Genomic DNA, 21,420 nt, shown 5'->3' with positions numbered 1-21,420 from the left:
AAACGATTTCCGTTGCCGGGACTTGAACCCGGGTCTCTCGGGTGAGAGCCGAGTATCCTAACCAACTAGACTACAACGGAGTTGTTGGTCGCCTCTCGAAGATTTAAATGTAACTGTTAATTGTTGTGGAGCTTTGAGTCGTCATTCAATGTACACAGGTGTTGATACTTGGAAGAGAGAGACTATGAGAAAGGAACTGCGGCGACAATTTATACTATAATCATTTTTAATGTTCATGCTTTTTTCATAATCGGATATCTAGGTCAGTTTGTGCACACCTCGACTAGTTTAGAGGTCTTAAAATTAACGATCGGGCAAACTTTTCAGTGACCCTAAGATTTGAAATGTTTAACTGCCGTGAGATTCGAACATGCGATATCATGAAAGATAAATACTTATTTATTTTCTCATTTACACTTGGTCAAACACCTTCGGCATTCAAAGAAGATGAGTTTCATCCACTCCATCCAAGACATTTAATTTGCATTGAAAAATAAAATGAGTTTCATTCAAGAATTTGAAATTGTGCTAAAAGGACACCAAATCGCTATAACCACAATGAATTGAGGGATGGTGTTATGCAGTGGTATGCGCGGTTGTTGGTTGCCGAGATAAGATCCGAGCCGTCGGATACACGATTTGACAGCTCAGAAGTGTGTAACACAGCACCAACCCAAAGTCCAACAACAACACTAGTAATTTTTTACTTGTGACATTGTAATGAAAAAATGACTTTGGCAATGTATTTTATAGTACCAGTTTGGACTTTGACCAACCAATCTCACACCGAAGGAATGGGATCTTCTCCGGTCATTATCAGTCTCTTCTGGATTTGTTTTAATGATCCGATTGTGGACTTCGTCGAGAATATTAGGCTCGTCATTATTCATGTTAATTGATATCGTTTAATATACTTTTGAAAGACATTAATCTCAATAAAATGGGTTTAGAAACATTGCACAATTGGATGAAATTCATTTTTTAAGAGATAATTATATTTTGAGAGCAAATCAAACGATGTCCGATTAACATGATTTCTTACGGACCTAGTGTTCCTAAATAAGGTCTAAAATATCCAACCGTTATGATCATCAAACGAACCCGGAAACGACCTGGACAAGCAACGTGGACCGGAGATATCCCATTCCCACACAAAATACGAAAAACAAATAGGTGCAATACACCCGGCTTCTCATAAGAGATTTCATCTTGCGGCCGAGATTACAAGCCCCACATTAACACTGTGCGAGATCCCTCACCTAAGGGTGTTTCTATTAATAAAAAATAGTAAAAACTTAACGCATTTTATCATATCATTTCTGGATTTCGGGTTGGTGCTCCGTGTTGCGCATCTCCGAGTTGTAGGATCGTGTATCCGACGATTCGGATCTTATCTCGGCAATCAATAATCGAGAGTTATTCATTGCGGAGATGAGATCCGAATCGTCAAATGTACGATCCAACAGCTAGGAGGTGCGCAGCACGGTCTGCGCACACCACTGCACAACACCATCCCCTAATTCATCTTTTCCACTAACAAAAAAATTTCAATATTTTATCATTTTGTTTTCACTAACAAAAAAGTTGCTAACAAAAACTTTATTTGCTACAGTAACTCTACTCATAGATTCATCAACAACTTATTTATTATTGAAAATAACTTAATAATTTCTCAACAACTTATTTACTATAAAAACACTTAATAATTTTTCAACCACAAATAAAAATTTATAAAATTTTTATTACCAAAGATATCTTGATTGAAGTACACTAAAATATTACATATTCAAAAAAAAAAAAGTACACTAAAATATTCAAAAACAAAAAAAGTACAGTAAAATAAAAATCCAGCTGTCACCGGTGCTGCTGCAGCAAAGGCCATGTTTCATCGAAATCAATGCCCAACTTTTTTTGTCTGATGCTTTCGACCATAAGTTCAGAGTGAAATCTCCCAAACTATCCAATTCAAGGCTGACTAGGAGTTCTGATCTAATCTCAATCCAACGACTTTCGTCATATTGGGAAAAATTTTACTAAATGCCAAGCAGTACCACGTGATGTTTATTTGTGCATTTGAATTGTTTATTGTGTGTTTGAACGATTTAAATTTGAATATATAAAAAGGAGAAAGAAAGTGTTACGTGAAAGAAAAGATAGAGTTTCAATATAAATTCTTCAAAAGTATATCGAACGGTTTGGCTGTGCTGAAAGAGTACCACTTGGATATATCCTATCGGTACTGAAAAATCACTCGTCATATTGGGATCCTCCAATCATTGTCTCTGTCTCTCTCTCCACAGGCACATACATGTATATCATCTGTACACTCACCCACATAAATGTCCATTCAAGATGAGCTAGAAATCTCAGAGCTTTGCACCAAAAAAAGAAATATCAGTGCATCTTTTGGTTCGATTCGATGATAGGGATGGATCCTTGAACGTGCACGTTTCCAGGTAACATCACCACCCACCATAGTTATCTCTTGAAAATCGAAGGGAATTCAGAGCTTGGTTTTTTCCCTCAATCTGGTAAAAGTCGTTTTCTTTTATGGACCATCAGCTAGGACTTTTTTTCATCTGGATCTCTTTTCTTATTAGATGGGGTTTCTATGTCAGATATTTTCATACTTTTCTCGTGGTTGGATATGAATGTGGTATGGCTGTTTTGATGTCTACCGTTTGTTTGTGGGGTTTGGATTCTTGTGTTATGTGAAGAGTTTCGAGCAGTTTCTGGGTTTGTCTCAGATAGTGACCTTTGAAATTATCCAAGATTTTTATGAATGTTTTTCTTTGGGTTGACAGGGAAATTCCATTTGTTATTTTCAGCAGTTTGGGGAAGCCCCACATTTTAGTTACCATTCTTGTGTTCTCATGCTTCTGGTTGATTTGTTTTGGTGGGATTATTGCGTTGGAAATTTTGCTTTATGGAACGAGTAGTTTAACTCTGCTTGGTTCGTGCTTAGAGTCTTATCTTTCTTTCCCAGCTGGTCCTAAGCCCGGATAAAGGAGGAGGGTTGCGCTTTAGGTAGCTAACAACCAGCACGTAAAAAGCCCCCCAGATCTTTATGACATGAATTCAAATATGATTACGAAGGAAAAGAATTCATGTAGCCAACCCTAAGTGATTGGGACATAAGGCTCGGTTTGGTTTGGTGGTTTGGTTTGGAACGAGTAGTAAGTAGTATTTTTTAGGGGGGCATAAATGGTTGGTTTTCTAGTTTTACTGCCAGGTGAGTAAAGAAGGGTGGTTGATAGATATATTTCATTGGCAGTGTCTGATTTTTTATTTTTGCAAATTTTTTGAAACCCTTCAGGCTTCATTTTCATGACCATTCCGTTGTTTTATTGCTTTCGATCGATTTGATTTGGTGGGATATGTTTCGTTTTTACGCGGAAACTGTATTTATATAGGAAGGTATTTACATCAACTCTTGATTGCTTTTTTTTTATGTCATGGTGAAGAAGGGTGGTTGAATACAAGCAGAGATGATTGAGAAGGAGCATAAAAAGTTCCTAACTGTAGCACCCTTCGAGTGTGCTTGGCGTAATGATTTGAGGTTTAGGGAAGCTGGAAGAGGTTGCGTGGCTTTTGAAGCTTTTGCGCTCAACGATGTCACTGTTGTGTTTAGAGAGCATGTGGGTAGTCAACACTACCATTACAAGAGGGATAATAGTCCTCACTATACAGTAATTATAGGGAGTCACAGAAATCGTCGACTCAAAATCGAGGTTGATGGGAATACAGTGGTTGATGTAGCTGGGATAGGGCTATGTTGTTCTTCCGCATTTCAGAGCTATTGGATTAGTATCTATGATGGGTTGATTAGCATAGGCAAGGGAAGGTACCCTTTTCAGAATCTTGTTTTTCAGTGGCTTGATTCGAATCCCAATTGTAGTGTTCAGTATGTTGGGCTTAGTAGTTGGGACAAACATGTTGGTTATAGAAATGTGAATGTATTGCCGTTAACACAAAACCATATATCCTTGTGGACGAATGTGGATTGTGGGGAATATGATGGAAAGGAGGATTGTGAAGAAGCGATGGAAAATGAGAGTGGGAATTATGAAAATTGGGGGCTTGGAAATTTTCTTGAGAGTTGGGAACTATCTGATATAGTCTTTGTTGTGGGCGAGGAGGAAAAAGCAGTCCCTGCTCATAAGGTAATCTTGGGGGCATCCGGGAATTTCAGTTCAAGTTTGTTGAACCAAGATGTGATCCAGCTTCAGGATGTGAGCTATCCAGTTCTTCATGCATTTCTGCAATATATCTACACAGGCCATACCAAGGTAATTAAACTGAAAAGTGGTCAATGCTATAATTTTGTGCATTTTGGCTAATGTTGATCCCTTTTTGGTCCTCTAGCTTGATTTAGCAAGTTATTGATTGGTTATTGCAACTAAAGGGAAATTGGCCTTTAGTAATATTGTGGTCACTATTATATCAGGACTACTACAATTTTGATAGTGAAAACAGTTCCGAGTTTAATGGGAATCATTGTGTGACGTGAACGAGGGAATGAGGTCTACTATCACATTTTGCTGCTTATTCTTGGAACAATCGTATTATCAACTTCAACAATAGAGCCTTGTGAAGGCATCCTCTTTTGAAATTTTGATCTCTTTCCGTGTTTCCAAAATTTCTTAGCTTGTGATATATATATATATATATATATATATATATATATATATATATATATATATATATATATATACAGTATTTATTTTGTCGGAGCCGCATCAACGTACACCTGTTAACAAACTAGTTCTTGTTGATTCTTGATGTAGGAGCAAGTCTTGGCTTAGGAGTTTTTAACCTCTGACATTTTTTGTACCTCAATGTCAATGCTCGTCTTAATGAATCAGGCTGCAGTTGACATGGAATTAAAACTCGTCTTCTCTTGAAGATGGTGATAGTATGTTTTTAGTCAAATTGTTGCTAACTATTGGACCTTGCATGATATCCCACGCTGATGTAAAGTTTCAGTGCATTTGTAGCTTTAATTTCTGATATTGCTTATGTCCATTCATGATGTAGGTTTTGGAGTCGCAACTCAGCTCCCTGAGAACTCTGAGCCTAAAGTATGAAGTGATGCCATTGGTGAAGCAATGTGAAGAAATTACAGAACGGTTTAAGCTGAACAAAAAGTTGTTTGACTCGGGCAATAATGTGGAGATATCATATCGGGGTTCTAAGCCCCAATGTGGTACAGCCTTTCCCTCAGGACTTCCCCTCAGTATGCAGAGGCTCATACAATTTCATATAACTGGAGAGTACAGTGATGTGGACATCTATATTGGCGGTCACGATCTTGTCGCCCCTTCACATAAAATTATCCTTGCTTTATGGAGTATCCCATTTTTTAAGGTGAGCAAACTTTTTTTTCTCTCCCTCTATGACTCCTCTTGCCAACTAAACATCTATTCCTAGTAGTGGACATACAATTCTGATAGCTTATCTGTTCTTCTTAACACCCAGCATTTAGCAGTAATTATTTCACTATTTTCCAGATAACAAGGTAAAAGCTTGATGTGTTGGCGAATTAGACTATTAGTTGGAACTTGTCTTGTACTCCAGCTCTACAAGGGAAAAAAAGTAGGATGTGTAGGCTAATCCAATTAGCTAGCTCTTCGCTAAAGTGTGTAGTGGGAGTTTATGCATACACAACACTTATCTTTAGTGTAACTTATGGTGAGATTATAGTTAAAAACTGTCGCATTTTTGTGTGCTGAACTTGATTCACCAAAATGATTATCGTTCTTCAGTTAGAAGCTTGGGCTGAAAATATATTTTCTTCTTTCAGGTGAGAACCACATGCCAAAAAAATTAAGTTGAATCTGCATTTACTCCTATTAATTTCATATATATGAAAAATCTTTTCATGGATATGAGTGTGACTCATGTGGTTGTGGTTGACTTCTGATGTAGTTATATCTAGGTTTATTGGTGTAAGTTTAATGAGTTCACTACACTGTGGGACATGGCCAAAGGCTGGAGGAGGGGGTTGGCATCTTCTCATCACACAGTAAATCAAAAGATTCTTTGTTGAACATATATCTGATTCATGAAAATCTGGCTTCCACATCGCATTCGAAGTTATACTATTTGGGATTATCCAAAAATAAAACTTGAAATCCACTTTAAGACAAATTTTCTTTGCTGCTGTCATGCAATATATCTCAGTAAACAACTTTTCCACATGTGATGTAACTAGCGAAGCAATATGCAGGGATAAAGAAGATTGTTTTGTTGCAACGATTTTAATTGTTATGATCACGTGGGTACTAAATTAAATGATTGCATGGCAGATGTTCACCAATGGAATGAGTGAGAGCATTTCCTCAAAGGTCCTTTTACAGGATGTTCCACTAGAAGCATTCAAAGCTATGCTTGAGTTCTTGTACTGTGGGGAACTTGGTAGTGAAGACACCGCAGATATTGGTACCTTGCTAATCCAGCTTCTTCTATTGGCTGATCAATTTGGGGTTACTCTACTTCATCAGGAATGCTGTAAAACGCTTCTGGAATGCCTCTCGGAGGTAATTTAGAACCCATACTTCAACACTGAATATAATTGCTCAATTTAAGTCAATGCTAAATCTTTGTGTTTTATCATTCTGGGGAACTGCTAGTTGCATGACTAGAGATAAAAGAACAGAGAAGTGCTGCGGTTTCGGAATTCTGTAAACAAAAAGCAGAGAACCCTCTATAATCAACTATGATATATTGATCTCTCATCTACATTATCATATGCAGGGATGGAGTTCTCCTATTGGAAGAAGATCATACAACCAAGAGTTTTTCTATTATGCACAAGTTTAATGGACGAGGAAGAAGACACTTTTCGCGAAGTAATTGGTTCTTGTAGCTAACCATGAACTTTGTTGCAGGACACAGTGTGCCCAATTCTCCAAGCGATTTCATCTGTTTCTTCATGTAAACTTATTGAAGAAACATGCGTGAGGAAGTTGGCAATGCATTTCGATTATTGTACAACTTCAAGCATGGACTTTGTCTTGTTAGATGAAGCATCATTTAGCGATATTCTTAAGGTGGGCTCTTACTTCGAAGTTGCTTATGACAATGACATGGGGATTTATCAAGTAGAAATGTTGTGCTTGTACAAAACTTAGTATAAAGTCCAAGTTTTTCAAATATTGGTTTCCCAGTCTGAGAAACGTGGAGAAAGTATTATGCAGCACATAATTTGCCAAAAAAGAAAGAAAAAGAAAATGAGCAAAAGAAGTATGACGTTGTTTTCTGGTGTTCTCCATTTTGTTACAAAAAGGAAAAAGGAGTAGAACTTATATCATGATGAAGATATATGTTTTTATATGCTGGTAAGCCATGATTGGTGAATTAATTGAGCAATAACAACCAATCTTTGAAGGGGCTTTATGTGGCAAATCTATCCAGCCCTAATTCAGGAGATTTTAACGTAATCGGATGAATATCATTACATAAGAAAGTACCTTGCCTTTTTTTGACCACTTTTTCAAATAGTGCTTACAATGTGCATATTGAGACATTTCTTATAATTCGTGTGGGTTTTGCAGCATCCAGATTTGACAGTAACATCTGAAGAAAGAGTTCTTAATGCAATCTTACTATGGTGCTTGCAAGCAAAGGAGTTGTATGGGTGGGACGTGGTGGATGAGACAATGTTAAATTTAATGCCAGAACATCTTTTTGGGGAGAGGTTCCATTCTGCTAGTTTATTGTTGCCACTTGTGCGCTTTCCACTACTCCAGTATGCCTTGCTTAAAAAGGTACAGGGCCCTGGGTAAAGATGTTATAGATGGATTTACAGATTTATAACTCAATTTCATAAGTCTGCTCATTCCCTCTATTGCCACTCTCCTTTTTATTATGCTGTTGCAGCTGGAAAGGAGTAACCTTAGTAAAAAGATTCCCACGTTTGAATATCTGGTGAGTCAGGACCATTTATTGTTAGTTATACATTTTCTTTTATCTAACAGCATTAGTTATACATTTTTTATCAAAAGTTTCTGCATATATGGTCTAGAATAGATTTTCTTTCTAGTGACCTCTCTTCTTAAATTGTAACAGGTGAAAGAGGCCATCTCTTATTTAGAATTTGGGTTGGCTGATCCACAGGGTGACCAAAAGTAAGCACTAAGCATGATAGCTATCTCTATTGCAGCCTTCCCTGTTGAATCTAGATATAGAATATCACTCCCTCTTCCCTTTTGCTGGCCCATTTTTCAGGAATCCAAGTTTTTATTGAGATGTGATGATTGCCCTTCATAAATCTTAACATGCCAAAAGTGTCCTTGTGTATTTAATTTGCTTCCTTGGAGTACTTTCAATTCTATAGTGAAGGGAAACATGGGGATACTACCACCTTTTCGATTGGTTTTCATGATGTGCATATATTATGGGACATCCCAAAATGGGATAATAGTCTTATGGAAATGGTCCACGGGAGTAGTATTTTAAACTCACGCCTGACTTACAATCCTGGGAGAAGATACATGTGTTTGGTTGCTTGGGCATACAGGATAAAAGGAATTTGGGATCAAGGGCCTTTCCAACTCATGGATCAAATAAAGAACTTAATTACTGATTTAGTGTTTCCGACTATCTTAGTCCTTAGTCAACACTCAGTTTCTGTTCTCAATTGAGCTCAATAGCCTTTCCTGTAATACATGTATCAAGTTTTGGCCATTTGTCTGCGAGGCTAAATTCCTAGAATCCATCTCCCCAGATAATCATGATTTCTACCCAATCTCTCCTTGCTCCCTCCTTTCTCCATGTTCAATACCATGGGACAGCACACAAGCTTTTGTCCTCACCACTATAACACCCTTGTAGTCACTGCATTACTTCCTCTTCTGGTTCATGCATGCATATCTGGCCACCTATTTTTGGTGGATAACAGCAATTTGGTAACTTCAGCATGATTTTATCGGTCATTCAGTCACTGAACATGTCCGCAAGTCACCCAGGCCATTATGAAACGAAGCATGTAGTGATATCTTTTCATTATTGTGGACACAGTTCAATGGAGATTTCAAGGAAGATATCTAATTCGGTCTTGGTTTGATAACATGATGATAGACAGACCATTTATTTTCCCTGGATTAGGTTTGAAAGGATCTTGGGTGCTGTACTGAAATGTAGAGCAAAATTTATTATTGGTTGAATTATGTACTTGAATGTCGAATAGCTATAATTCCCTAAGAGTTTTCCTCTGCGTCTTTCATGTAATTGATCTTCCTGTATTTGGATTTTTTGTTCTAGCCAGCTAGATAACCCTCTCTTGGAGTAATAGTTAAAACACAGTACACATACACCAAGGTTTGGCAAAAGAACCCCGAAAGATTTGACTCGCAGAATCTAATCTTTCTTAGAGCATGGTAAATCCCTGTTTTCAGGCATTAATGATTCATCTTTTAATTGATTCCCCGTTAAAGAAGCTTATTTTAGTCAACAAAGAGCTGTATGTAGAGATTGTTTTCAAGTAAAGTGACGTCGTGCCACACTTGCAACAAGTTTCTTTAGAAGTTAAGAGACTTTTGCAACTGTGTCCACTGTGAAGAGAGATTTTTATCTGTGTCTTTATTAGTTGAAGCCTCTGTTATATTTTTTCTTCGAAGGTATTTCTGAAGTCAAAAAGAGACTGTTTCCTTTGCAGCAAATGTTATACTACCATTTTGTGTTTATGGACACATGCTTTCTTTGGGTTCTAGAGTTCAAGTTTTGTACTTTTGCTTACACGGTTACACTGTTGTAGGAAATGGGAGCAAATTAGTTGACTCTAATGTTCACTTGGAATTCTTGCCAATCGTTTGTGGTTAATGGTTTTTTTGCTTAATAGTGCAAGATTCCAGCACCGGCGATCTAGTTTTAAGGAGCTGCAATACATATGTGATGGGGACGGCAATGGAGTTTTGTACTTCTCTGGCACATCCTATGGGGAACATCAATGGGTAAATCCTGTTCTCTCTAAGGTAACTTCTCGCAATCCCATTTTCTCTTGATTTGCAATCACTGAATTCATATCTGATTCTCTCGACTTGTGTGGTTTAGAGAATTTCTATCAGGGCTAGCAGTCCCATTTCGAGATATACCGACCCTAAGGTTTTGGTTTCTAGGACTTACCAGGTAAGACTGTACTATCATTTTAATTCTTGTGGAAAGTTCCAAATTGAGCCCTTTGGGAAGGTCATCAAAGTTGATTTGTTGTGCAATCAGGGAACGTCCTTCTCTGGACCTAGGATTGAGGATGGAAGAAACAATGCATGGTGGATGATTGACATTGGCCAAGACCACCAGGTATTGAATTTTTATTTGTCTGCTGTCATCTTCTTGTTTCTCTTCTAATTTCATTTTTCTAATCGGGTCTTTTAATTTTTTGAAGAGCAAGAAACATACACCTGTGTCTGAACTGAGATTTAAAATCCTACACCACCCATAAGTGTGGCCAGGATATGCTGTACAATACTTGCATCCTGCTATAACTTAACTAAATAATAGCCAATCTGAACTTCTTCAGGGTAGCTATTACATACTCTTTTTGCCTGGTTTGTTGTATTCCGACTAATGAAAGCAAATGTAGCGAAGCTGTTCTACTTGGGAGCTCCACTGTGTAGCAAATGCTAATATGGATTCTTTTTGTCCAGTTTGTTGTACTCCACTAATAGAAATCACTCATTCAATTGGGGCTATCATAAGCTACCTTTTAACTTCCAATAGGAATGTTGTTTCAAAATAAATTACCAGATGCAGTGACTAGTGAAGTTCCAAACAGGGCTATCGAAACAAAAACTACCTATTACCGTCAGATGAATTTGGAGCCATCTTGTTCATGAATTACCAGATGCAGTATGCATGACGTACCCGTATAAAAAATTGCATGGTTTTCCCCTCGTTATCTATTTGACCTGGATAGCTTGTTTGATGTATGCAGCTTATGTGCAACTACTATACCTTGAGGCAGGATGGATCGAGGGCCTACATTAGATGCTGGAATTTTCAGGTAAATATGATACTCTCCTGTTATTTTCTCTTCCTCAGCCTTCTCTCTAAATCAGATTACAAGCGGAGGAGGTTATGACCAAGTTTTATTGATTATATTCCAGGGTTCTTTGGATGGGAAGACTTGGACCGACTTAAGAGTGCACGAGAATGACACGACAATGTGCAAACCTGGCCAGTTTGCTTCTTGGCCTGTAGTAGGTCCCAGTGCTCTGCTTCCCTTTAGATTCTTTAGGGTTGTCTTGACTGCTCCCACAATGGATGAGTCTAATCCATGGAACTTTTGTATTTGCTTCTTGGAGCTCTATGGCTTCTTCCGCTAAGTTGACTGCATCAAACTATTAGACTTTTCTTCTTTTTTATGTTTTTGTTTTTGCCCGGACTTGTTAGACCCTCAACAGCCTTATCACGTACAGTTTCTGCAGAGTGAGAAACAAAGGTGATATATGGGCTCAAAGCCCTTGTAATTTGGTTTGATAGCTTCTGTGATGAACAAATGAATATCGTAAAATCTCACATACTCCTCTACTACTTTCTGGAGGAGACAAAATTGATCTCTTAAAGTATTTCTTCAGCTTGATTGGATTTAAAAGTAAATGTTGCTCTAATGAAGTGTTTCGGCTTTGAAGACTGTCATATAAATTTTTAATCTTAGGGTGATTCTATTTACAACCCCTTATTTGCTCCGTGCAACCCATTAAAAATTGACAACTTATGACAAAAAATACCCTAATGAGCAATTATTAAGTAGGCCTTCTAATTTTATCCACCATCTTCATCTTCCTCCTCATCTCTTCTCCCCTTCCCTCCCCACCCCTCCTCATCTCTTCTCCCCTTCCCTCCCCACCCCTCCGCTGCCGCTGGCATCAGATTCCCATAACAATCAGAGATTGACGATATTAACGTTCATAAAATAAAATAAAAACACCCACAGAAATCCCGGTTCTTATCCCAAAGCAACCGACTTGATTCAATTCACTCCTGGTGCAGATCAGACCTCCCAATACTCTTTCCTGGTGTGTAGATCCAAAAGCGATTCCAAACAGCGCCAATAGGCAAGTCTAAAACTCATTCAATATTCAATTCGTTGTCCCAACCGTTTTGGATTCACAGTCTCAAGACAATTTTGAAACATGATTTTTTTTTTAACATTTTCATGAGTGCATCCAAAATTGTGTAGAAAGCAAAAAAAAAAATATTTTTTTTTGGGTTTTCTTGGTCTCTTTGTTGGTGGAGATCATGGTGGTGGTAGTGGTGGAGGTCATCGAAAACGTGGTTGCGGAGGTCGTGAAGATTGCGGTGGAGGAGGTTGTGGAGATCGCGCTGGTGGTGGAGGTGATTTTGGGGATTAATGGGGTTTCAGGGATAAATGGGGGCAAGGGATATGTTGGGAAGTTCAGGGGATTTTGTTGCGTTTGTATGTAGAAAATTACTGAAATTACACAATTGGTATGGGTTATATATAGAAATTGGGTAGCATGGAGTAAATTACGGATAGATGGACACTTGGACAGACAAGAAAATGGAAAATTAAGAAGAATATATCATCCCAGGATCTGTTATCGGAAAATCATCCCAGAATTGAACATCAACAATAGCAGGTGGCAAGTGTCTTACGCAACATAAAGCTCTGAAAACAGAAGACTACTAAACTTGGGACTTGCAAATCTGAGGATAGCGAACACATCACTCTAGGAAATGGTTACAACGGAATGCATTATGGCTTCAGAGCAGAGATGATGAACCCATGGCTGGATTACCTCCTTATAGAGGGCACAACACCCCTACCAGGTGGAGCTCCACGACCTGCAGCCTGAGCCTGCACAGAAAGATGAGTTCAATTATCAGAAGCTACCCATTGAGGAAAGTTAAACCACCTGTTCAAGTATATACGGTTCAACCTTGGTATGATCCAACAGTCTTAGACATGAAATAATAACAGTAGTAACATGTTATATCACTTTGAAAACCATATACTACATATGCCAAACAAAAGAGGGAAAGAACTTACTCTCGCCCGCATTGCAACAGCACGACCTCGGCCAACTCCCATTGCTGAGCCCTTACCCTTCAAAATTCAAAGGAAATAAATCAAAAAATTACGGGTAACTGACACAAAAAAAGATAATTAAAGACGTCTAACGATAGGTACCTTGATTCTAGACTCCAAACGCTTGAACATTGGAGCATTCTTAAGCATGTCTGGAATCACCATAAACCTGGTTGAATTACACGTTTGTCCAAATGCAGTTATTAACAAACAAGCTAGTTCAAACAAATGTTCTTATCAGCAAAACAAACTATCTGGATTTAGAGTTTAAGATGCAAGGTTATACCTGACTTTGCTGCCACGGATAAAAACATGCTCAAGCTGTGAAACCTTCCCATCCTATCAAGGAATCAAACCAATTTATTAATGCCACTACTGTGCAAGAGCATAAGAAAATGGGACAAAAAAGAAGAAGATAGACACCAACCCCAGAACCCAAGGAAAGGTATCATAAAGATCAAAATCACATCCAACATTATCCATAGGAGATGCATTGTGCATATTTAGTTAATAGGTTCCAATCCAAACCCTAAAATATCACATGAACTTTCTATGACCATCTTCAGCACTATATTTAGTCAGTAGTATCATTGAAGTCACACCTACTAGTACATCAATACGATGCAGTGTCTAGACTGAAGCCGCAACATAAATGACATACAAGTACTCTCCCTTCCTCCCTACCTATATGGTCTGATGCATATGGTCATCATTGTTGGCATTGGTGGTACCCTTCTATAAAAAGAAAACACACTCTGATAAACAGCAAACACCATTCAATAGAACGATGTGCGGCAGGCCATGAGGTGATGATTGTTGTAACGCCATAAGGTATATCGGTAGGAAAGAAGGGGTTATAGCACTTGGTTCATTCTTTTGAAAAGGTGACTGCCTACATATTACCAAGGACTTCTAGCACCAAAACCTTAGAACTGACAGATGCAGTCATTCTATACCTGCAACTTTCCCATCTGCATACTGCATTTTGATGACACCTTTCATATTGAAAATAGTATCTTCACACATTACAGTAAAAAGTTTGACACAAGTGACAAGGGAAGCCCGACGCACCAGCCTCCCACACCGCAGGGTCTGAGAAGTCTCATTAGGCACACAAGGAATACTAAAAAACTCTTTTGCATTTGAAGAGAGCTACCGTAACCACTTACCCCAAAGACCCCAAAAACTTGTGATTTTGCAAGTAAAAAGGGACATGAAGAACGTTTTCCACAAACCGAGGCAAGAGATAAGCAGGATTGGCTAAGCAAAACAGAAAATCAATTCGTTAAACAGATGCGAGAGTTTATGGATGACCGATCGATCAAATACAGTATGAGAGATCGCCCGGGAAGTATTTAAAAAAGGAAGGAGCAATCTGTACCGGCAAAGACACACGGGAGAGAATCATCAAATAATAAGGGCATATTCCGCATGACAGCTCGACTGATTAAAGCGATAGAATAGCAATTTATACGAATATAAATCATCAATAGTCAACAATCCAGTTTTTGAAAGGGAGATCAGCATACAAACAATAAACTAGGGCCTCATAGTTTATTCCTCACCTTTGTATTATATGGAGAGTCGGAGACAATACAAATTCAGTTGACCAAGCAAATACCCTTGACATAGCGAAATGGAAAAAAAACAAACCAATTCAGGTAGGCCACTCAAAAGCATAAGGACAAGGGTTTGGTTTGGTTACATTCACCCCATTACCAATAAGAATACAGAGTTATTGTATCACAAAAACCAGACGTCCCATGCTGGTAATAAATTTTAAACATAACATGAATAACCTAAATTTTAAACACCATGACGTTAGCGTATAGGGCCTTTTTGTCTTGTGGCCTTTTTTTGTGTAATAGGGTGGCTTTCCCTTAAAGCCTTCTTTTTAATATATTTATTTACTTATCCAAAAAAAAAAAGTTGGTAATAAACACAAAAATGGTATAGGAAGCTATACAAGACGACTCTTATGATTGTACCATACGAACATATCAACTGATGAAGAAATTTATTACTAATCCCTCCGTCCTAAAAAGATTGTCCAATTTCACTATTTGGACCTCTTGACAAATTGTCTATATTTCGTAATGTATAACATCTTTTATGATTTTGGAAACTTTGTCCAATTTATCATACAAGATCCATATTGCACGTAAAAATATGTTAGATTAAAAAGCAAAATATAGAGAATTTTTTGAGAGGTCAAAATACTGATAATTGACATTCTTTTGGGCTGGACGAAGAATAAATTTATCTTTTTTGCTTTTCGGTTTGGGTGGGAAGGATGGCATGGTCAGCATAGATTAATGTGTTTTAACACTAGGAAATGCTTGCTAGTACCCACAGCCCAGGTTAAAGTCACTATAACATGATTAATGGCTTCTTACTGCAAACTGCAAAGTAAACTGAAGGAGTTCCAAGTCGCATGCTTTTCAATTGCTTAGTTCGGAAACAACAAAGAAACAAACCCCTCCAGCTAAGCCTTATAGTTGTGTTAAACTCAATTTACCATACTTCTCTGTTTATATAACAGCACTTATTCACATTTTATCTTACATTAACCCAACATTGTGTGTGAGATGTGAGTAGAAAAACTCGTCACCCATTCTACGACAAAGAAACGAAATCTAGGGTTTTTAGTGAAGCGAAAGTAAGCATGCATTCGGAGTCGCAAAAACTTGGAAGAAATCAACGATAAAGAGTGCAAATCATGGAAGATTACTGGTGTAATTAGAATGGAAAGAGTACCTTAGCAGTGAAAGTGATGTTCTCGAGTTGGCAATTCCAGTTGTCTTCGCATTCGATCATGCTTCCCCTGTAGAGCTCTCCACTCTTGAGTTCCACTGTCACTATGTGACCCGCAGCTTCGTGTAGAAGCTTCACCGGTATTCCCAAGCTCCTGCTCATGGCTATGCCTTCTCCTCTCTCTCTCTCTCTCTCTCTCTCTCTCTCCAAAACCCTAACCTTGCAAGGTAAAACCTTTCTGAAGTCCGGTCTTCTGTCTCCTATCCAAAACCCTAACCTCGCTGTAGTCTACGGGGAAGGACATTCCAAGTAATTATAAGACGTAACGTAAGGGCCATATCGGTAATTCAAAGGCCAAGCTCGCAGGAGCTTCTTAATTGCACACAAATTCGGTCTTTGTACACCTTCAACAAAACTAGGGAGTATTTTATTCGGTTTTGCTTGTCTCCGCCCACTGAATAGGAGATAATATGCACATAATTTCAAATAAATTTACTAATTTAGGTATTAATACATATTTCATAGATATTAATATTTTTTCACAAATATCAATATACTTTTCTTGAATATCATGCATTTTTCACCTATTACCCTACACTCTTTAACGAGGTTAGAATAATCCTCTTTTATTTCACGCATAACCACCTTTATATACAATCTTTGCTTAACTTCACCCTCTTTCTTGCTTTGCAATTTCTAAGCAAATTACTTACCTAAAGAGTTGATTTTGCTTCCCATATACACTATTGAACGGTAAGGTTGTGAATATTGTTTCATACCGATCAGTATATACTGAATTGATGAGTAAATAATACCATGACCCTTCAATATCTTACCGGTCCCAATACCAGATGACACCGCTCGGTACATGCCGTTTCAGTAAATACCGGACGAGATCCTTTTGCCAGGAATTCCGGCCTATATTTTTCAATGTTGGGTCATTTTGTAAATAACGTCACTATTGAACCGTATTTTTCCCTCAATTCGGTGTATCTAGTCTACTGTATCTAATTGGCTGATCTGTTATTCTCTATATAATTAATAGCCCTAAAACCCAAAAACACTCCCCATTATTTGCTTTTTTTTTTTGAACAGCCAGACACTCACCATTCAAGTTCTTCCCTTTTCACCTCATCCCCAGCTTGTTGCCGTCGAATCTCATCCACGGCAGAGTCGGCGCAGCTAGTCCCCGCCGCCCGCCGGGATCTGAGCCACCCTCAACCGAAGGTACTCCCTCCAGGCTCCAACACTCTATTTGGTCGTCGTGTACACTGTTAAACCCAGTTTGATTTTGATTTTGAACACCTAGTTTCATGTATGTATGCATTGATAATTAATATGTATGTGTTCTGCTCTTAAATTTGAACACCCCATTCAATCGGTTCTGAACACCCAATAGCCAACACGTGCCGAATGCTCTCTCTCTCTCTCTCAATGTTTATCACAATACAGACTGAAACTTGTAACGAATAGATCACTATACACAATTAAGTTACTTCTCTCTCTCAATGTTTATCACTATACAGATTGAAACTTGTAACGAATAGATCACTATACACAATTAAGTTACTTTGCGTGTGTTTTGTTATGATGGATATGATTTTCTTGTTAGTTTGAAGTCAATTATGTGGATTTTGATGTCTTATCAATATTTTTTTTTATGATGAATTGTATGGTATGAGAAATTTTTTTGAGTTATAATTATATAAAATTGTGGTCGCAATAAATCTGAAACGGTACTCGGTATATGAAGTACCGGTACATACCCTACCCGAAGGAAAACTGGTACCAGTATTCAAAACCTTATTTGAACATTCAAATTCAAGTAAGGTTATTGATTCAACCTCACATTTGGAGATTTGGTATAAGATCATTGATTTTTCTTTCTTTAGATCATTAACATTAACTTGACTGGGTTTTGTAAATGAATAGGCTTGAAAAAATTTCGTAGAACAAGTTTCTGGTTTTGTTTATGAATATAAGTTATGATATTTGCTAAATCGAATCTTGCATTAAAAGTTTTGATTTGAAATTTTTTTTATACTTCCATGACAATTTCTTTAAAGTTAGTCAGAATGCCTGTTTGTTCCCCCTTTGTTTTTGTTTTTGTCTTTTTCTACCTGAAATAAATGGAGCATAAGAGTAATATTTTCGGATTTAGGCCAATATAAAGGTGTACAAAGACTATTTCGGCGTGCATTTAGAATATCCCGAACTTGTTTTGAGCGGGTTATTTTCACATGTAACCCGCATCGGGAATCAGGTAGGGAAGAAAGAGAAAAAAAAGAAGAGACGCTTGATTTATCTGCTGCGTCTCTTCTGCTGTCGTGACGTGGATCGCGATCAAGAAACGTTACCGGGTATTGGGTTTCTCCAATTTTCTCTCTTTTGGGCTGGCAAACCATTTGTGAAGTTTCCAAGGGCGTTATTATTATTTAGTTATGGAGGAACAACAGCAGTAGAAGAAGAATAAGTACAGCATCATCGTCCCCACTGAGGTGGAGTCCGTGTTGTTTAGCCATCAAAGGTGGGTGGTTTCGAAGTGGGGACTTGGGGCGTGAAACACCCTGATGGGTATATAGAACTAAAGGATCGGTCAAAGGACATTATCATATTGGGAGGAGAGAATATAAGCACGATTGAGGTGGAGTCCGTGTTGTTTAGCCATCCAGCGGTTCTTGAGGTTGCAGTTGGTTCTTGAGGTTGCAGTTGTTGGTAGGCCCGACGATCACTGGGGTGAAACGCCTTGTGCATTTGTGAAGTTGAAGGATGGATGTAACATGAGCAGCGCTGAGATTATTAAGTACTATCGCGATCTTTTGCCTCATTACATGGCTCCGAGGACTGTTGTTTTCGAGGATTTGCCAAAAACATCAACTGGAAAGACACAGAAGTTTGTTCTCAGGGGGAAAGCTAAAGCTATGGGGAGCCTCACAAGGAGGAGCACCAGCAATTGTAAAGCTACTTCTTTGGGTTGCTAAATATTGAAGTACATGGCTGTTCAAAGCTCTTGCATGTTGTATTGTTTGTCCAGACCTTCTGCTGCCTTTGTCCATTACCATAAAAGCAAGAAGTAAATAAATTGTTGATTCGACTGCAGTGATGAGAAATTTTGGGTCTGATTCATGAATGTTGTCCGGTCATTAGACCAAAATGCTAGATACAGGGTATGTTTGTAACGACCCTGATTTTTGGTAAATAAAAATTTCGTTAAATATTTAAATTTTATTTTAATTACTTGGATTTGCTACAAAAAAAATTCTTTTTAATTTTTATAATCCGTCATAATTAGATTTAAGTCCTTAAAAATATTCTTCTTGACTAAGAGTCCTACGTGGCAATTAGAGTTAGCTCCCAACCGATTAGTTGGAGGAACCGGATTACCGATTCACCTAGTTACAATTCCCTAATCCTAGATGAACCTTTTTGACCATCTTTGAACCTTATGAAACCCTCCGAACCCTATTGAACTATTAGACCATAGGAGTAATCATTTTATTCCTATGTTTAGTCATTTCAAACCCTAATTATGACCAATATTCCTTTACCCCTTGGTCCATAATTGTTAGGAAAATTTTTGTCCCTTGGTTAATAGACCTTTGACTTGCCAATAAGCATGACAAGACAAGTCATACAAAGAATCTCATTATTTTGCTTCCAAGGGAAGCAAGGCTAGCTTTGCCATGCATGCACACTTATGTTCTAGTCTTAAACCTAATAATCCTAGACTTACTTTCCTAGACATATGTACCTAGGAGGGAGAGAGAGGCTGAGAGTGAGAGAGTGGGGTGGAGTGTGTGCATGAGTTTTGATTACTTACACAAGCAACATTTATAGCCTTAAGCCTATTTACTACATGCCAACCCATTCTAGTCTTCCAAAGTACAAAGTTAGCCAATGATTTTATTCTTTCTTGCAAGCAACCTCCCCATAGATTTGACAAGTCAAAAACCCTTCATGATGGCCTAAGATTTGGCCTAGGATGGAAATGACAAGTGAAGGAAGGCTAGGATTTGATTTAAGACTTGAAATGACCACTCAATGGAACAAATCCATGGGGGAGAGAGAGAGAGAGATATGGCCGGCCATATGGAGGGAGAGAGAGCCAAGACTTTTGCCTATAAATAGCAAGCTCACCTCAAGTTTCAACTCACACCTTTACTTCTTGCTCTCACTTCTCTCTAGAAACCATTTCTGTTTTTCCAGGCAGCCTACTGCCCTTTGAAAATCCTCAGTTTTCTCCCTCTTAGGTTAGTTTTTAGAGCTAACTTTCTTCGGGAAAGTTGTAGAGCACTTTGAGACCTTCAAGTTAGACCCAAGAACCACCCTAATCGGGGAAGAAATGACAAAGATATTGGCATCCGAAATTCAGTAAAAATCTCGGATTTTCATTTCCAGACAGCATACTGTCTCTTCCTTTATCACCATTTTTCTCCTACCTAAAGTAGTTTCTAGGATCAACTTCCTTCACGAAAGTTGTAGAGCACTTCGAGAGCTTCGATTTCGACCCAAGAACGATCATATTCGGCCAAATATTGACCGAGTTACTGCCATCCAAAGTTTGGTCCAGATTTGAGAGTTTCACCGCCCGTAGAAAACTTTCAACTATCTTATTCGGCCCCGACTAGTTTCGGATCAAGGTAGATTATTCTTACCCCTAACTCTAAGTTTATCCTTACTCACTTACTTACTTATTCCAAGTAAAACGTATGTTGTTTGATCTTTAAGAAAGAACGGTTTTCGAAAGTTAAAACGTTACCATGTGAATCGAAGTATTCGTATTTTGATATTCCAAGGAGTATGAGCCTGCATACATAAATCGAATGTGCTACTTGTGGTATATTATAGAATTGGATGATCTTGTTAGAATGTTTCATGCTTATTTTTGTCCTACCGCGGAGTCTTTGCATGTAAACGAGACACGAGAACCGAAAAAGTAGAAACATGGCACCTAGGGTGTGATTAATGAAAGGAAATGTTTTCCGATGAAGGAAATATTTTTGAAACTACATTATGATCGATTTTGGTGGCATAATGTGAGTTGGGTGTGTGTGTTCCAATGGGAATCCGGAAAAAGCGGAACCATTGTGAGGTTGTGTGTGTTTCAATGGGAATCCGGGAAAAGCGGAACCATTGTGAGGTTGTGTGTGTTCCAATGGAGATCCGGAATAGCGGAACCATGGTGAGGTATGACTTGGTTATCCGCGGAGAGGAGCCAATGCAAGATTTTGTGTGCCAATGGGAACCCGGTGCGGCGGAACCATTGTGAGGATACTCGGGAACCCGGAACGGCGGAACCGAGGTTGGGTGTGTTAAACAAATGGTTTTTCAAAGATGGATTGGTATGTGAAAATGTTGACACGGTCTACGACGAGTCGCGTAGGAGAAACACAGAAAAACATGGACACCAACGATACTTGAATAGTGAATGTGAATGTGTGATTGTTACTATTCGTCGTATATGATGATGATTAACGAATATGGATGTGTCATTGTTAGCTGTATATACATGTATCATGTGGAAATCGATGATTGTATAACCTGTTGTTTGTAAACTATGGGTTAGCGGGTATGAGTTTGTTCTGCTGAGCTTTTGTAGCTCACGGTGTTACCTT

At 38.3% G+C, this 21,420-nt stretch overlaps 2 protein-coding genes, 1 long non-coding RNA gene and 1 other non-coding gene across 6 annotated transcripts; 2 read left to right on the top strand and 2 right to left on the bottom strand.

Annotated features, from left to right (window-relative positions):
• Positions 1-7: 7 nt before the first annotated feature.
• Positions 8-80, bottom strand: TRNAE-CUC (transfer RNA glutamic acid (anticodon CUC)). The gene has a single exon. It is a non-coding gene; the product is annotated as a tRNA-Glu (tRNA).
• Positions 81-2,148: 2,068 nt separating this feature from the next.
• On the top strand, positions 2,149-11,551 carry LOC131332274 (BTB/POZ domain-containing protein At2g30600). Of its 2 annotated transcripts, none has more exons than XM_058366404.1 (13): positions 2,149-2,456; positions 3,465-4,289; positions 5,038-5,367; positions 6,309-6,539; positions 6,891-7,052; positions 7,557-7,769; positions 7,882-7,929; positions 8,071-8,129; positions 9,842-9,974; positions 10,054-10,128; positions 10,219-10,299; positions 10,934-11,002; positions 11,106-11,551. In XM_058366404.1, the coding sequence occupies exons 2-13, from the start codon at positions 3,489-3,491 to the stop codon at positions 11,322-11,324; spliced, it is 2,421 nt and encodes an 806-aa protein (XP_058222387.1). In that variant the 5' UTR covers positions 2,149-2,456; positions 3,465-3,488; the 3' UTR covers positions 11,325-11,551. The 2 variants fall into 2 exon arrangements, with proteins under 2 accessions (XP_058222387.1, XP_058222386.1); XM_058366403.1 differs by having other exon boundaries at positions 2,278-2,456; positions 3,468-4,289.
• A 963-nt stretch (positions 11,552-12,514) lies between these two features.
• On the bottom strand, positions 12,515-16,202 carry LOC131333378 (small nuclear ribonucleoprotein SmD3b-like). Its single transcript, XM_058367862.1, has 5 exons — positions 15,809-16,202; positions 13,338-13,390; positions 13,154-13,220; positions 13,013-13,069; positions 12,515-12,820 (listed from the first exon to the last, which is right to left on the bottom strand). Exons 1-5 carry the CDS (start codon positions 15,965-15,967, stop codon positions 12,758-12,760), a joined length of 399 nt encoding a protein of 132 aa, XP_058223845.1. The 5' UTR covers positions 15,968-16,202; the 3' UTR covers positions 12,515-12,757.
• A 669-nt stretch (positions 16,203-16,871) lies between these two features.
• On the top strand, positions 16,872-18,904 carry LOC131333896 (uncharacterized). 2 transcript variants are annotated; one of them, XR_009201959.1, is made up of 2 exons: positions 16,872-17,032; positions 18,069-18,904. It is a non-coding gene; the product is annotated as an uncharacterized LOC131333896 (long non-coding RNA). The 2 variants fall into 2 exon arrangements; XR_009201960.1 differs by having other exon boundaries at positions 17,967-18,904.
• Positions 18,905-21,420: the final 2,516 nt, after the last annotated feature.

Source organism: Rhododendron vialii, chromosome 7a, assembly GCF_030253575.1.
Source record: "Rhododendron vialii isolate Sample 1 chromosome 7a, ASM3025357v1".
NCBI classification, from domain to species: Eukaryota; Viridiplantae; Streptophyta; class Magnoliopsida; order Ericales; family Ericaceae; genus Rhododendron; species Rhododendron vialii.
Note: the sequence above shows the minus strand (reverse complement) of the source record. Positions and strands in the feature narration are given on the sequence as shown.